The sequence below is a fragment of the Lepisosteus oculatus genome, chromosome 1 (genome assembly GCF_040954835.1).
Source record: "Lepisosteus oculatus isolate fLepOcu1 chromosome 1, fLepOcu1.hap2, whole genome shotgun sequence".
NCBI classification, from domain to species: Eukaryota; Metazoa; Chordata; class Actinopteri; order Semionotiformes; family Lepisosteidae; genus Lepisosteus; species Lepisosteus oculatus.
The window spans coordinates 73,398,566-73,415,546 of record NC_090696.1 but is presented as its reverse complement, the minus strand read 5'-3'; the positions used below and the strand labels follow the sequence as shown (position 1 = coordinate 73,415,546).

The window sequence follows — 16,981 nt, the reverse complement described above, 5'->3', positions numbered from 1 at the left end:
GCATGCATCATTAATCAGTCTACTGTGAAAGTACAAATAATAGACCGACCTATATTCTTGATTTTCCTCATATTTCTCAGTCCAAACCATATACTCTAAAAAGCTGAATTTAAAATAGGGGACAAGCCATGCACAACTGAACCAAAACAGGATTAGCAAAAACTTGATTCCTAGCAAAATATACGAACTGTGTAGATAAGCTAGAAATATAAGCAGCTTATTGACATCTTCACATTGAAAAGGTCCAACAGGATGCCACCACCTTTGGTGCATACAAAATGAAATACAAGGCTCAACTTGCTTGTGAATCAGTCACAATTTATTAAAGTTCACTTTATTAACGCAGTTCCATGTCTATGATTTAGAAAACACTGTGGGCTTCACAACCTGACACTTTACAAATCTTGTACCAGCAGCAGCCTTCTGCTTTACTATCAGTAAAACAATCCAAATTGAGGTCATGTCTTCACCAGAAGCCCGATAAAGCACACCTTGTAGCTTAATGAAGAAAATGGTAACCTTTGACACAGTAAACTCTTCCCAGCCTCCATAGGTATCAGAATCTCAAGGGCTTTTCGCTGCACTGATGATGGTAAAAAACAGTAATCTTACTGGGGGGTGAGGGGTGGAAGTGTCAACGAAGAAAGAAAACATTCTGCTATTATCCACTAGAGGGCAGACGCGCCCGACACTTTGCAACCCCAGACAAGACTGAGTGCTCAATCATTTTCCTAAATGAGCAATGAACAGGATTGCCTCAGTATTTCACGCCAGGATAAAAATACTTTATAAAGGAAAGAAAAAAAAAAGTGTGCACAGAAATCTTTAGCAATAAAATGCTCAACAGAATAAACAGTACTTATCCAAACAAGAACAGAAGTTGGCGAAAAGAATGTATTCAAATACATTCAGTATTAATTCAATAAACAGGCGAGTCTTCATTTTTTTGGACAAATTGATAAATTTATTTTAGCACTATTAAATAAAACCATTTGAAAATATTGTACTATAAGCTAAAATCTTCTAGATTGTATTTTTTTCCATGAGTGCCATGTGCAATGGGCTGAGTTAGGATTTCTATGCACATGTTGTCATTACAACTACTCACAGTCCACTACCTGTTTTCTTCAGTATAGATATCAGTATAGTCATCAGTATAGATGTGATGAAGAATGATTCTTATCCGTGCAATCAATACTTGACCGATCCTCAGTTGTTAATAACCTCTAAAAGATATATCCTCTACCCCAGTGTATGTTTTTCTAGCTTCATCCTAGACAACCTCTAAAAGGAGTTTTCCCAACAAACATCTGCACAAATGGGATCAGGCGGTGTGGCTGGACAAAGCAAAAAGTTACAATTTTGGATGTGCAGACTAGCGAAATGTTTGCCTCCAAAACAAAGTGAAGTTGCACTCTGTAAAACAAAGGAGAATCCAACCAAATTAGATCCGAGATCTACCAGTACTCTTTAGATAAGTACCAGGCCAATTAGGTTTACATTTTTTTTTTCTATGCACTTGTATAAAATTGAATTTGCTTAATTTTACTCCCTCTTATTGAGAAGGTCTATGCCTTGACGGTGCATTTATAAGTCAGCACACAGAACCATACTGAACACAAGAGGGCGCCATAGGAACATGAAAGTGCCTCTCTGGCCGCCTTTATACAGTAGTTATCAATGTTAAAACTCAAGTTTCAGGTCACCATAAGTTTATTCCACCTGAGGCATATGCAGGCAGGCTATATATGATTCCATCTCGCCTAGATACCATTTCAAGTGATATGTATGCATTTTGGTCTTGTGTCACATACAGTTTAAATCTTTCAAAGGAGAAAAAGGAGAAAACCTGCAGTTGATTTAAAGTTTAAAACCATTTCGATTTAAACATAAAATCTGGTTTATTTCTGTGAGTAAAAAATGTTTACTTAAAATACATCTAGCAGATTCAAAGAGGATTGTCTGTGGACTTCAACAGGGCTGCAGTTTCCTTCATCCTGAAATAAGAAGGGGAAATGGTCAATTATAAAGAGTACCACTGAGACTCAGTTAAGTACAAACTGCAGTACATTTCCCACATGTAATACTTAGCAGTAAAGGCCAGCATTGCTTTTAGCAAGTACCTAACACACAGTTAGAGGCCTTTACTCACATGATTGTTATTCGTTCCAGTCTTTCTTTCGTAGATGCCTGCAAAAAACAACCGTATGTTTATTACATGCATAAAGACCCAAGAAAACAACACATGGCTTGATTCTAAAATTATAAACACCACTGGCAAAACGTGAATGAGATTAATTCATTTTGGTGCTTCTTTTCTTTCTGCTTCAGGCACTGAGATGCCTACACACATGGATAGCATTAGCAGAACTGAAGGTCATTCAAAGCCACTCGATTGGTATAAAGGATGTTCTGGGAGGGTGGACCCCTGGAACACTTTTTAAGGGTATTTGAGCTATTTGAGGGTATTATTTTATTGTCGTTTAATAGGTAGTTATTGATTGAACTAAAAATAATCCTCTCTCTCCCTTTTTTTTTTAGCTAAGGTTATGTTGTTTCATTTTGAATGCCTGTTGTTCAAACTACCTTTCCAGAAGCTCAAAAGCACAGCCATCCCAATTTTTAAATCATATACAGTACCTGTGAACTTCACTGTACCAGGTTTCAAATAAGCAAAGGAACACATGAGGTAGATATGTTTGAGATCAGCAGCGTGGTTCGGACTTACTTTCTGAACCTGGCTTAAGCAAGACAGTGCTTGAACCACGAGGAAGAGACGTTGAAGAGCAAGTTGACTGAAAAGATTACCACTGTTGGTGTGAAAATAAAGTGGTCTGTACCGGCGATACACATCAACTAATGTCAGAAGCTATTACAGATTGGGTGTCACATGTCTGCAGCTCAAGCTGTGGAGCTGAAATGAAGAGGTTTTAAGCACAATCGAGTGCTGAACCCATTGAACTGATGTACCAGCACTTAATGGATGACTAAGCACACTTTACCTGTCATTTGTAAAACAGACCAATCCCCACCAGACCCATCTGGATGCAAACATTGTGTAAACAAGTTCCTATTCATGGTTCTATTTCCAATTATTTTACTCTGATTTTCAATACAACACTTAAAATATACTATTGTGAAATTCTACCAGTATTTCTTTGTGCATGTTCTAATATTAAGAAATGTAAACTATTAGTAGTATAAACATTAAGGGAATTAATAATAATTAATAATTGAAAAAGTCAATCAAAAACTGGTTTACCCATATCCATGTTACAAAGCTACAATGCAAAGAAAGGAACAAAACTTTGGGACAATCTTAAGCCAGGCATTAAGGTTTTGTGAAGATGCTTGCAAAGTATGTTCCATAATTGTTTTGTACTTCCCAGCAGTGTATATCACCAGTAATGTCAGCCTGTTCTCTTGACCTCAGGGAGGAATGTAGTTAAGCCTCTGCCAGTTATACTCACCTTTGAAACTTCTGTCAAAACAAAAGAATTAATGTTAGTGGCGTTAGGAGATGTGTCTGAGGATAGGACTGAGCTATATCCAGACGAGTTATGATGAAGACTCTCTGGCGTCTTAGATCTTGTCTCTGCATCGGAAGAGAAAAACGCAGAAAAAAATCGCTCTATTTATTAATCACATGTTCTTTTCAAGAGCTGTTTTTTGTTTTATTTGTTATACCCATGAAAAAGGTCAGCAGTTAAAATAGTACAAACAATTCATTCAAAAGGTTTTAATTTAATGGACAATTAAAAAGACTAATCCATCATATTTTCCTAGTTCAGCTGTTTCAGTTTTAAAAAATAATCTAATTAAAGACAAGAGTTGAATAAATAATCTTAAAACCTATTTCAGCTTAGATCATATTTCAACTAAAAAAAAAAACAGTTAAACCAATGACAAGGCCCCATCAGCCTTATTTAATGTTAATTATAATGTTGTGCAGATACTATAAATGGAAGAACAGTTGTTTTGAGCTGCATTTTAATTGAACTAAATTGTTGTATAAAATAACTGTTTGCAGATTGATTCAAATTTTGGAAGATTAAAATATAATTACCAATTGAATGTGGATTTGTACATTTTGACTCATGACTATCCTTCTCATTGGATGCTGATGGTTCCTGAAAGAAGAAAACAAAGAATTAGAGAAATTACAGTAATGGATTTATCATTCAGGGCATGCTTCAGAAACAACTGGAAAGCGTAAAGCTTGTGTACAATAAACCTTTTCTTACTGAATTACTACTCCTTGATTATTAGGCAACGCCTGATATTTAATACTAAACATATTTATCACATTAAGCAGGAACTAAGGGATTCGGGGATTATCCAGTTTGTAAAAACATCATGAGAAGTTCAACAATGATTTTGTTTCACTCTTAAAATGTATAATATTCCTAACAACAACAATCATCATCATATACTGATGAAGTACTGTACTTTTTCCTTTGTCATCAGTATAAACGAGCATACCCGCTGAGTCTAGGAATTCACCTGAAGTGTTACAGTTTAATAATCGTTTGGGTCATGGTTTCTCCATCCTCAGTACCTGTCTGGAACGCAAAACCATCTCCGTTTCCAGCAGGACAACTCTGCTGACGAGGTTGTCCCATTCCTTCCTGTCTATAATAACTTTTCCTGCCATCTCTCTTTCGAGGACTTTGAGTCTCTCCTCGAATACCAAGAGGCTCTCCAGTTTTTTCTGACATTCCACAAGCTGGGATTCCAGGCACTTCAATTTCCAGCTTTCAGCCGCCTCCTGCAACAGAGATAGAAGGATCATTTTAACTTCACCTCATTAACGTAGGTAATTTATAAAACATCAAAAATGTATTTCAAATATTATAGTACAAATACCATAGTATATCAAATATTACAGTACAAGTCTGAATGTGTTGTAGATAAGACCTGAACATGGGAATCTGTTATGAGCAATAAGTTATGGGCACCAATTTCAATGTCATCCTCCACTGAAAAAAATGTAATGACAATATAGCCAACATGTCTCAATTTGTATTTTTCATGGCTCTAATATTCTAATAAATGCTTCTCGGTTACCCTATACAGACTAACTTGGGACATACAATGTTATAATGACTTTTGAGAGATGTATCCACTTTATCCAATGGTACAGGCAGCCCTTTCACAGTCTCCTCTTCAGACGCACAACTATGGCTGTCAAGCTCCTCTGCATCGGAGGCACTTGAGGAGGAACCTGAGCGATTTATCGCCGTACTGCTCACATGTCTTTCTACGAAAGGCTTCCTCTGCAAACAAAACATCGAAGAGGAGAGAGCAATTGCTCTTAGCTTGCACAGAAAACGGAAAAAAAAACAAAGCACAGAACATCTCCAGGAACTCCAAACTGAAATGCATAAATATGTAACATAATCAAATGTTATTGTAAATAAAGAAATCTTACAAATTCATAATTAGTATTTTTTAGATTAATATAAAAAACAAGAAACATTAAGAAAGCTTTTTAAAAACATAATTTTCTGTATACACCTTAACTCATTCAATACAGACATCTTCTTTTACCTCCTTGATAATGAGAATTAAAAGTAGAAGAGGCTCATTCTACTTGTATTATCTCTCCGCTATAAACTAAAGATGTCTTATCATATAGTGCACATCTTACCATACAGTGCACAGGCTGTGGCATGGGAGTGTCTGGAAGAATTTTCTCATCTTTTAGTTGTGGCTCGTGAGTGGGTGCTTTGTTCTTTGGCTGAAGTTTAGACTGAAAAGGATACTTAGTAAAGATTAATGTCCAAACCATAGTCACTGTATTAAAATTTGTATAATACACTCATATACTGTATTAAAACACCGTAAAGGTTATTTTAATAACCAATTTAACCTCTGCAACACATTGTGGAGTCCCTAAACAGTTTTTGTTACAGGATAACCTGACTTTTAAGGTTAAAGTTTCTCAGGCCTATGGACTTTTTTCTGTCACGGTCAAAAAGGGACTAGACAACATGTTTAAAGTCAGGTTACTGGCAAGGACCAATACGCCAAACAATATGTTTACTCAAAAACAGGAAAATAACCTTGAAAAGCTTTCTTTTGGCAGAATGATTACAGATTGCACAACTATTCTCTGGTAAAACAGTTAAACTGGTTACCCTGTCATACACAGAAACTAAAATGAAATTAAGTTCTTTCTGGCACAGTACTCATTTTATTTTAAAGAACAATCTAACAAGATAACATTTTCATATAGCCCAGAGACTAATGTAAACCCCCGTCTTCAAACGTATAGGTTAAAGGTTTAATTCCCAAGCTAATGAGCAGTTTAATGTCATGTGTTGTTATCTATGTAGATAGGTTGTCTTCTTTATAGTCTGCCTCAGGCAATGGCAAGAAAAAAAATGTTTGAAAATGTGTACACAGGCATCTGTACAAGACTGATCTTATCAGTAATGACTGAGGGCAAAGAGAGCTAATCTCCAGCTCAAGATTGAGGAGCAAAACGCCGAATAAAAAGAAAACCAAGAATATCAATACATGACTTCCTGGCAGACAGCAAAATCTTTACTTAAATTTAAGCCTACTTGATATTTTCAAGTTTTCATGTATTATACACAGTAACTATGTTGAATGTTATATATTGTTATCATATATAATAATATTTATTGTAAATATATCATTATCATATTTTATTTTCACTACAACTTTTTGAACTTTTCTCATTAAATTTGTCAAAAGGTTTTTTTTTGTTTTTTGTTTTTTAATCGATCCTATTGGGCTATACTATATTAAAACCACATACTGTACTATATATTTTTGGGCAATGTCTCCTTAGGCATCTATTGCATTTCAAGATTCCTATAGTGCACATTTCATGAAATACTCTACATAACTCACTTGTACTCATGCAAAAAAAGTGATCATTAAAAATTACAAAACAACGGAGTCTAAAACAATGATATAACCAGGAGTCTATGTACTGCAAAAATAAGGCTACTTTGCATGAAGAAAAAGTTTGAAAAAGTGAATCCATATGTAAAAATGAAACTTCTTTGGCCTGTTGAAACTAAAATTACAAACATTATGCAATAGGGAGTATATGTTTTGTTGATTTAAAGATGATTTACAAAACTTTAATTTAAAAACAACAATTTGTTTTGATAAAGAAACCAAAGAAAGGCTGATAAATTTTTAATGTTAAAGAAGTAAAGTGTTATTACCTTGTGTTTGTTTGAAAGCTCTTTGTGTTTCTTTGTTACAAAGCTGATAATGTCACATAGAATGCTGATCTTTCTTTCTGCATATCCAAACTGAAGAAACTGCTGTTTTGTCAAAATTGGTTTATAGTGAAACAGGTCCCGCAGAACCTATATTAAGAAAAATAAATACATTCACCTGTGTCTAAATCTCACTAGAAAATTTTAAGATTCCATTAAACATCCTTAAAATCTGTAAGCAAACAAGTCAAACAGTAACTGTCAATATTGTGTGCCTTTCACCCACCAAATGTAGAAATATAATTTCTGTAAGGATTTAACAAAATGGTGTTTTTGAAAGTGTGTTATTGTCAACATGGAAGAAGGCCATTCTAAATGCAGTAAAATAAAAGCAGTAAATATATTAACGGTAATTAAATGCTGGACATCTCAAGAAATTATCTGCATTTCTGAAATAAACAATTTCGAGAACATACCTGTAGAAGTGATGGGTGATTACCCAATTATAATTTTATTAAGGTTAAAGGAGCTATTCATGCATTTTGTATTAACATAAATTCAAACATAAATGAATGACATTCTGTTATGCAATGTACCTTTTCAATGTGATCAGCCACCAGTTTCAGATAGGCAGCAGTGAGAGTGCACTCCAGACACGAGACAAAACACTGACCACCTTGTCAAACCTATACCTGACTGAGTTAAGAGTTCCCACTTTTTAATGGTTTCTATCATCCACTCAATCTAATCATGGTTAGATTGATTAATGGAATTACATTTATGGTATTTTTGTAAGCTTCCATGAATGTGCCCCACTTTGCATCAGCTTTCAAATCCTGTATCACTGATTCAGGCCTACATACAGTAAAATGTACTAGCTAATTGATTATGGAACTACATATGTATGTGCACCAATTAAGGGGTAAAAGCATAAATTGATGCCTCATTAACCAGTTTTCTGCATAAAAACACAACACACTAAGACTTCGAATTAGATAAATATCAGAGGCCATAAAAAGATAATGGCAAAATCAGAGTTACATGAAATGGAGTCAATAAGAACAGCATCCACTTAAAGCTGAGGAAGATTCTGGAGGATGTTTTTTATACTCATCTTACATTTTCTGCATTCAGTGGCAAACAGAATTGTCCACTCTTTAATGTCCTTCCCAAGATTATTATTGAAAAAAATCAATTCAGCCAGATGTTAAAGTTCATGAGACACTTCCAATATACCAAACAATTACATGCAGGATAAGAGGAAATACATTAACACTGTGACAAATCACTCTACATGCAAACATCTAAATGGAAAATTCTTGGTGAAGATCTAAGATGGGAACTTGGAAGCACATGAAGGGTTCCATTACTCGGCAGGAAATGTGAACCCCGATGTAATTATTCAAGGACTTCTCCACCAGCTGTCAATTCAACACAGGACATTTCAATGGGAAAAAAAGTTTGTTGAAATCTCCAGGACAGATGTACTGTATCATAGCTCTTCTCAGAAAATAATGAATTATTTAATATGATAAATTAAGGAAGGTAAGGTGATTTAAGGAGTAACGAAATCCCCAGAGATTATGTAAGCAGGGCAAACTGCAGGATGTGACTAGTCTTATTATTATTTCATTTAATATTGATTTGTTTGGCAGACAGTTTTGTCCAAAGGCTGAAGCTCCTTGCTCAAGAGTATAACAGTAGCCCCCCTTTCCAATCTTCCAATTAGGAGTCCAGAGCCCTAACTACAGTACTACTCCACACACTAGCCACAACCATGTAAGCAACGTCCTGTAAAACAAACTACTTGTTGAGTAAAGGCTCTATACAAAGAAGCTCAGGTGATAACATTTCAATGTACAGTAATGGTGAGCTGATTTCAAGTTAAATTGTACATTAATTTTGATGATTTACTGATTTAACTAAATATTTAGAAGAACATGATTCATCTGTAGTTATTTTGTAAATTGTGGAGATTTTAGATGAAGGTTCTTGAGGGACGACAGCAACCAAGGTTTCAATCACTTCTGATACTTGAGCTCAGAACTCTCCATGACATCACTTCCCAAAAACTTTCTGAGTCCCTCCTCCACCTGTGCAGCTTTTCCGTCTTTGTAGGGAGGGTCCTAAACTTCCACGCCCAACACTTCAATAATCATTCCGAAACACACCTTTTTGGGTGATGATGTTCCTGGTGAAGCAGTCATAAGCTTAAAGCAACCCTGCCTGAGCAAAAGCTATTTTGATAATAATATGGTCTGAACTATGGCAAAGTGCATAAGAGGAAATTACGAGACAAACGAAGATTCATTGTTCAGCTTTACTTCTTAACTTCTGTTGGAAGAAAGTGCAATAAATGAATGTGTATGGTAGTTCACACAAAGTTGCCTTTTGCAAGAACATTTTTACAGTGTTTGTCAGACTTATCAACATTAACTTGTGCTTCAACAAGTTGGAGCTAAGTGTAATATTAATTCAATGTCTTCTGAAGTTCCAACCCCAAATAAACAATACTCCTCGAGATGCCATCGGATACTGGATGGGAGAGTGTCGAAGAGGTGAGCCTTCTCAATTCCCAACATTCTCCCTACTTATGATAACAGTGCAATCCCTTTCCTTATATATACACTGAACACACACTACAGGTGTTCTGAAATTAAAGAAAACACCTACTTTTGGGTCTTCAGTGCAGATGATAAATGTATCGATTTTTCAGTCGCTATGCAAAACAGATATATACACAACAGGATTATCGTTGTAATTTGTTTCCCTAATTAGTTAAGTCCTATCAGATTTTTATCAAATTCTGCTTCAACCTGGATTGCTTCCTCTGGGTTAAATTTTCGGTGGCATCTTCATAATTCCACAGAAATTAAATAAACAGGATTTAGTACTGCCTATTAGTCATACAACAAGTTTTTCTTCCTGATGGATCCCATCTTCTGATGGGAAATGCTCAAAATACTGCATTTCCCCAAGTAATACGATACCATAATGCTTCATTGTCTGATTTCACAGAAATTTGTTTCTTATCTAAGTATCTTATGTTTTACACACACTGAGACTGACAAAAACCATTAAAAACAGTACATATAAACATTACATAAAAGACATCAACCCATACACAGCCTTTACACACCACTCCTACAGGACTCCCCACAGCTTACCAGAAGCTGTAGGTTTACTCCCCCCACAATCACCCTAAGCCCCTATAATTGCACAATCTGGAACACTGCACCTCTTCCAAGATATGTGCCTGCTTTCTTTCAGAACTTACCACCAACAGCCCAATTAAATATACTTTAACTTTTTAACTGAACTGAATGAAGCACTCCTATGCAACACAGGAGTATAATTTTATACCTAATTATTAATGAATGCCACGCTAACCAATCATGCTGCTTTAGTGTAACACTTTGAGAAGCTGCGATATGCAGCAGTAAGAAAGACCTTCAGGTCAGTGTGTACAAAGCTGATAGATCCATGCGTAGAAGGCACTCTGGTGGGCTGGCTCCAAACACACTTCCAGCATGGCAGCTTTATCAAAAATTAACTCTGAGGAGCTAGTCTGGGTCCATCCGCTCACCAGCTGCTAGAACTCAGCGGCCGTGCAAACTGCCAGGAAGTACTGATGAAAGACACTGACACAGTCAACTGCATGTAACAACCCAACTTGAGGGGTTACTACCACACACCAGTAACAGGTTCCCATTGCAACTGGCAACCTTCATATGGAGGCTGTCAGATCTAGTCAACACCGGCATTGACTTCTTTGTACTTTGGCAACAAACCTCAGAATGGATTGTAATCACCTGGGTATTCGCACAGACTGGTATTTACTGAATCTCAATTCTGTCTCTCATTCAGTGACGGCAGAATATGTGTGTATTAGGAAAAAACAACAAAATGATCTGATGATGTCTATATAAGGGAATGCAATTGTAATATGTATAATCCCTTAATCTAAATCACACAGATCACACATGGTTTCAATGAGTTACTATGTTGAAATGTTTTACTACAGTACATTACCAGATCTCAAACCAAATCAATGCTGAACATACTAATGATCTCTAAAATAGGAGTTGCCTGTTGGAAAAGCACCTTCTAAGTGAAACACCATGTGCCTTTCCAACATTTGCATGATTGTGTTTACAAATGATGAAACATCACAGCCTAAAAAGAAAAAAACACTATCCCACCCAAGGCTTATTCTGATTATTTGATAAATATTGTCACATTTTAGTTCTTAACCTACAGATGTGCACTAACAAAGATGGAAAAAGACTTCTGTTGTTACATGTTTATATTTGGTTGAGTATGATTGTCGTACTCAAGCTTTGTTTCTTTAAGGGATTTATAGTGCTGATTGGAGTCCATGTAGGGTGCTTTCAGACACTGGCTTGACAAGCAATTCTGAGAACCTTTTAACCAAGGCAATGTTGCTATATTCAGAAACAGACTGTGCAATCTCATTCCGAACACCAGGGTTGCACGTAAAATATAATCCCATAGTTTACAATGCTCACTTCATGACAGAACTTTTTGGATTGCGGCTAGAAATATCTCTTTTCTCATAGGGGGCATGCAATGTTTAGCCTTGAGTGGACGTTATTCTTTAGGTTGTATTCTTTTGTCTTAGTTGTTCAAGTCAGAATATGGTATTTCCATGTTCTAACTAATTTCACATTTAGGCCCAGTTAGAAATATTTTCGTATTTTTTTATTGCAGGTAGTACTATAAATGGAGATTAATGGATTCTTATTACAGACAGTTTGGTTTGTGCGCATTTTAGGGCAGGTACTGTATAATTAGCAATTTGAGTCAATGCAAAAGAAAATTAGAGAAAACATATTCAGAAAGACAGGAACTCCTGACAAACAACCTGAGGATTTTTCATAAGCTAAACACTGTCTTCTTTGAAATAAAAAAGTGGCAAGAATATTTGTTTTGAGGCGACTTTCACTGCGTCTTTTCATTTGAGTGAGCCTGTAATAATAAATAAAAATAGAGTGACAGTCAAAGAAACGTCCCCACAGATACAAATGTTTGTGTTCCATGCAAATGTCCCAGTAGAAGCTTTTTCTTACAAACTATTAAAGATTTTTCTCCATCTATGAGATGGAAGAATGATTTTTAAATTTTGTTTGTGCAGTCCTTGGTTATATTGTGACTGATCAATTCCTAATGCTGCAGTACAATATCAATTAGCTCTCCAAAGATAGAGTGATTATTTAAACTATTTACCTTATAGACGCTTTCAATGAAACGCAGGTCATTTTTTCCAGCAAGCTCCACTCCAAATCCTACGAGATGCTCAGCTAGATACGAAGAATAAGAAATGAAGGCGTGGCTCACAACTGGTAAAAAGGCAGATGGATCACCCTTCGCCAAACTGTAAGAAGACACAGCTACAATGTAAATTTCCCAAGCATAAATACTACTTATCTGCAGAAAAAAGCACTGGTAACAGAACTTAATACACTAAAAAGATTTCTTATTAGAATAAAAATGGTATTTGACCATATTGTAACCAGGAAGAGTTCAGGCCATTTTGGCTATGATTCATTCAAACACAAATTAATATGATCACAGTTAACAGAAAATAAACTATTGAAAGCCTAACAGCAATTATTATTTGGGAATTTTGGAAATTGAAGTAAAAAATGTAAAACAATATGGTCATATATTTAAAAGCGTGTCCACAGCATCTATTTTTATCACATCATAGCCATTCTTTAATTATTTTAAGTTACTAAGATGAACAAAGTTCCATGATGTTCCATGGCTTATCTTTGACTACGTACTGTACATGTCTATTTCAACCCAAAGTAGGCTTTCACTCATTATTAATTTACAAGGTTGAAGAAAATGTTCTGCAGTAAAGACAAGGCATTTGCAAGAAAAAACAATTTGCTTCCAAAATGGTAAATGTGGGTCAGATTTGAATCATAGGTATATTTTTTTTTTGCTCAGCCACCACCCTTGTCTACAGCAGTGTACAATTATATGCAGGTACATTAAGATAAAAATACATGAATAAGCTTTGAATACAAATCAAACAGACGTGTTATTTATGTTGAGAAGTTTTAGACTTTTATTGATTTACTGGCTATATTTTAATGATGATCCTTTTGTTACCATTTCTATTACGGAACTGAGCTTTGATAGGAGGAAATGACAAGTGTGAAATAATTGCCTTCTCTAACAGGGAGAAAGAATAAGAAAGTAGTTATACATACACATTGTTTTTAATTCAAGAACATATTTCTATATATACACAAATATTTTACAATATAAAGTGTGTTTTTTAAAGCCTAAAAAATAAGATATTTAAATAGACATTCAAAAACCCTCCCATTAAGGACACATTAAGTATATGATAGTAGCATGTACAAGAAGATGGGTCTTCTTATCCTCTTATAAAACTGCATTGCCCATTTGTTTGGGAGACTTTACACGTATCTATGGAAAATATTTTTCTTCTAACTGCAAACAGTCTGCACTTCAAACAGATATCAGCGCATCTGATCTTCAGTTCAGATCTGTTTTAGCTAGAAGAGCTGGTTAATGTAAATATAAGGGTGTTTACAAAACAGCTCACTTTTCTGCTGCCAGGTCTTGAACACAGATACAGGAAAAAACTGCACTAAATGTTTATTGAAAACATACACTTTCCTTGCATTCATATGGGACATAATTGTCAATTAACTTTGTTCTGATTTCCCCAATACAGTATAATGAGAAGTGATGTAACTCTTAAAACGTTCAATTTTAAACATTCCTCTAAGGTGGAGACAGGTTAACTGTCCTTCTTTAATCTATGTAGTTAACAGTCTCATAGTCATGACACACGGTGTTGAAAAACTTTGCTGTGGCCTATTTCTTGTGGAATTTATTGGGGCAAAAACGAGGCACACAATATATTGATGCAATTCCTTACACACAACTCTTTGTAAGTCAAGACAGAAATTACTTTCATAATACCTGCTGTGTATGCGCTTATGATGAAAACCATGCACATATTTTACCGCTTATTTCCATAAAGAGAAAGAATGTATACCATATGTATCAATACCACAGCACTTCTTAAAGCATTTCCTTAATTTTAATTTCTTTTAACTTTTTTTGAAACCGCGGACATAAGAAATTAATATGGTATTAATAAACCCTGAGGTAAAATAAGGTGATTCAGCCAGGGTAATAAATCTAACAACAGGTCCCATTTTTCCAAGTTGCCTTTTTCCTTGACAGTTTACAAAATGGCATGGTAACAATAAACTACAATAGCTGCCAGAATCTCTTCCTTTTAGAAAGCTGTGACCTTACAGCCTACAAAGGTTGAAACAGAAAGCATAACAAAAAATTACATCATAGGAAATTAAAGAAACGTGCTTATACCAGATGTTAATCTAACTATTAGTAAATAAAACCACATGTATGACATGAGATGTATAGAGGTTTTATAACAGGTCCTTAGAAGGAAGCAATGACTAAAGAATAAAGTAAAAATCTCCTGAGGGCTTCTTGTGCCCCTTAAACTGTAAGGAAACCTCCATCAGACATTATGTCCATCACATTTGCATCTAAGCAATTATCTTCTTTTGTTTATAGTTACTACTACATCAACCACTACTTAATAATATAACTTAAAATCAAGACAGTGGCTATAATAATGCAATGCTTTAACTGTTTTTCTATTAGTCTGGACATCTTCACAATGTATATAGGAAACAATATTGTCCTTTTGAGATTTCGTTTTCCCAAACATAAAATACTGTTTTAAAGGCAGGAGATTCAAGTAGAATAACTTCTAAACAGACCCCCTTCAGACTCTTGAATCATCATTTCTGCTTTAGGTCCTATTTTGCCTTGCTCAAGAGTTAGTTTTTTTTTCCCCCAAGTCATCTTTAACAGCTGCTTTAAAGTTGACGGGCTGCACGTTACAGATTCTACACAAGTTTTCTAAAGCTCTGCTAGGTTGTGATTCACAGATCACCAACAGCATTCACCGTGTCTGGGGATTTAAAGCTTTTCAGGGCCAACACTAGCTCAGAGGGTACTGCTTTTAATTGAGTCATACATTCTACACATATCCTTTATATGGCCTTATATACAGTATTTACACCAAAGTAGACAACTCTTTATCATTACAATGAATTGGCAAAGGTGACAAGGCTGCATGGGCGGATGGGAGAAATGGAATACAAAAGACTTTCGTATAGCTGACAAACAATTATACAATCGCTCTTACCCAGTGTAATCCACTTCTCTGGGATAATTAAGTAATCGAAGATGTTGGTCGAGCTTTCTCAGACTGCCTTTCAGATCCCCCGTTGCCATTGTCACTGAAGATTTTTGCGTGTGTGTGTGTGTTTACCTGATGTTTCTGAGCATGAAAAAACAGTGGTCAATACGTGAAGCATTTTTCACTACCCGAATAATGACGATAAATTACAAAATACACGACTCGATTAAATGTAAGAATACATTCTGAAAGGTACCGACTACCGTACATGTGGTTTATCTGACAGTTTGCCCATTTCTCTTGGGCAGTATCTGTAACGTACTGTGCATTTATATCGTTTCTTGTTATTGGTACGTACCTTGCTACCTACAGTAACTAAACCAACAGTTTCCTATTAATTTATTAAATCAGTACAGTTGTGAGGAAAAGGGTTCTGTTTGAACTTATTCAGCTGCTTTCCCTGTTTCATTAAGTCGTTTCAGAAGCCAGGAAAATGCAGTGTTGCCACGATAACTCCGAGAACAAACAAGAACAAATGGATCGCCCACACCAGAACTGCAGCAACTGTTGTTTTAGATTTACTGTGATTTGTGCTGAAGAAGGTTATATATAAGGTTACATATTGTGGTGAGAAGACCACAATATGTAACCTTGAAAACGGTGCAACACGTAAACCGACAAATTAAGAGATGGTGCCATTAAAACAAAAGATACAAAGTGCAAGTCAGATGATTACTCTCGACTTGTTAGAATAATGCAATTTGAGTTCCACTGCAAACTTTGTACATGCACCAGCGCTAGGATTTGAATTACCAATAATAACATTTGAGCAATCGACAATTATTGCAAACTTGAAACTAACAGAACTTCGTAGGTCTTCTTTTAAAATGTTAAGTTTTTAACTACATGCACCTTTCCTCTTTAAAAAGTTTTACTTACCAGTTTATTTACAGCTGTAGTAACTAAAACTCAACAGCAATACAGTAACAGCAGTGACAATTTATATATCAGCTGTATCTGTAATTAAAATCTAAAACTTGTAAATGTTACACTCGGTTACTGTTATAAATCACGAATTTATTTTCAGATGCGAAACCCTGATATAAACTATCTTGCTAACTACCGTAAACACAATTCTCCTTTACAAAAAAAAAATCAGTTTGTTCCTTGCCGGGTTAATCATGGGAACTGCCGCCATTGGTTAACTACATATAAGCATACAATTATCTTTAAATTAAGAGACGCACATTCGATAACAATTAAAGTCAATCTGTTTGGCCCAGGTGGTGAAAATATTTTTTTTTTACTGAATGTAACGAAATTTTACATTATTGGATAGCATGAATGTGTTATGCTGGTTAAGTCTGTTTTTTTTATAAAGGAAATTGATCCCAAGATAGATTTACTCATTTACTTTCTTACGTCATTTCCACCAACAACACGGGACGTCAAAAGTGACAGCAGTGGAGAGGCTGACGGAGCGAAGTAGCTCCGGCGGTCACGGATAGGAGGAGGAGGTGGCAAGAGGCGC

General features: G+C 35.5%; 1 protein-coding gene across 3 annotated transcripts; it reads right to left on the bottom strand.

The window, feature by feature from the left end:
• Positions 1 to 313: 313 nt before the first annotated feature.
• cep44 (centrosomal protein 44) lies at positions 314 to 16,946 on the bottom strand. Of its 3 annotated transcripts, none has more exons than XM_069192754.1 (11): positions 16,873 to 16,946; positions 15,457 to 15,591; positions 12,450 to 12,597; positions 7,206 to 7,352; positions 5,651 to 5,752; positions 5,094 to 5,276; positions 4,559 to 4,768; positions 4,067 to 4,130; positions 3,471 to 3,595; positions 2,153 to 2,190; positions 314 to 1,997 (listed from the first exon to the last, which is right to left on the bottom strand). In XM_069192754.1, the coding sequence occupies exons 2-11, from the start codon at positions 15,543 to 15,545 to the stop codon at positions 1,949 to 1,951; spliced, it is 1,155 nt and encodes a 384-aa protein (XP_069048855.1). In that variant the 5' UTR covers positions 15,546 to 15,591; positions 16,873 to 16,946; the 3' UTR covers positions 314 to 1,948. The 3 variants fall into 3 exon arrangements, with proteins under 3 accessions (XP_069048855.1, XP_069048853.1, XP_069048858.1); XM_069192752.1 differs by lacking the exon at positions 16,873 to 16,946 and adding an exon at positions 16,390 to 16,671; XM_069192757.1 differs by lacking the exons at positions 7,206 to 7,352; positions 16,873 to 16,946 and adding an exon at positions 16,390 to 16,671.
• Between the last annotated feature and the right edge of the window lie 35 nt (positions 16,947 to 16,981).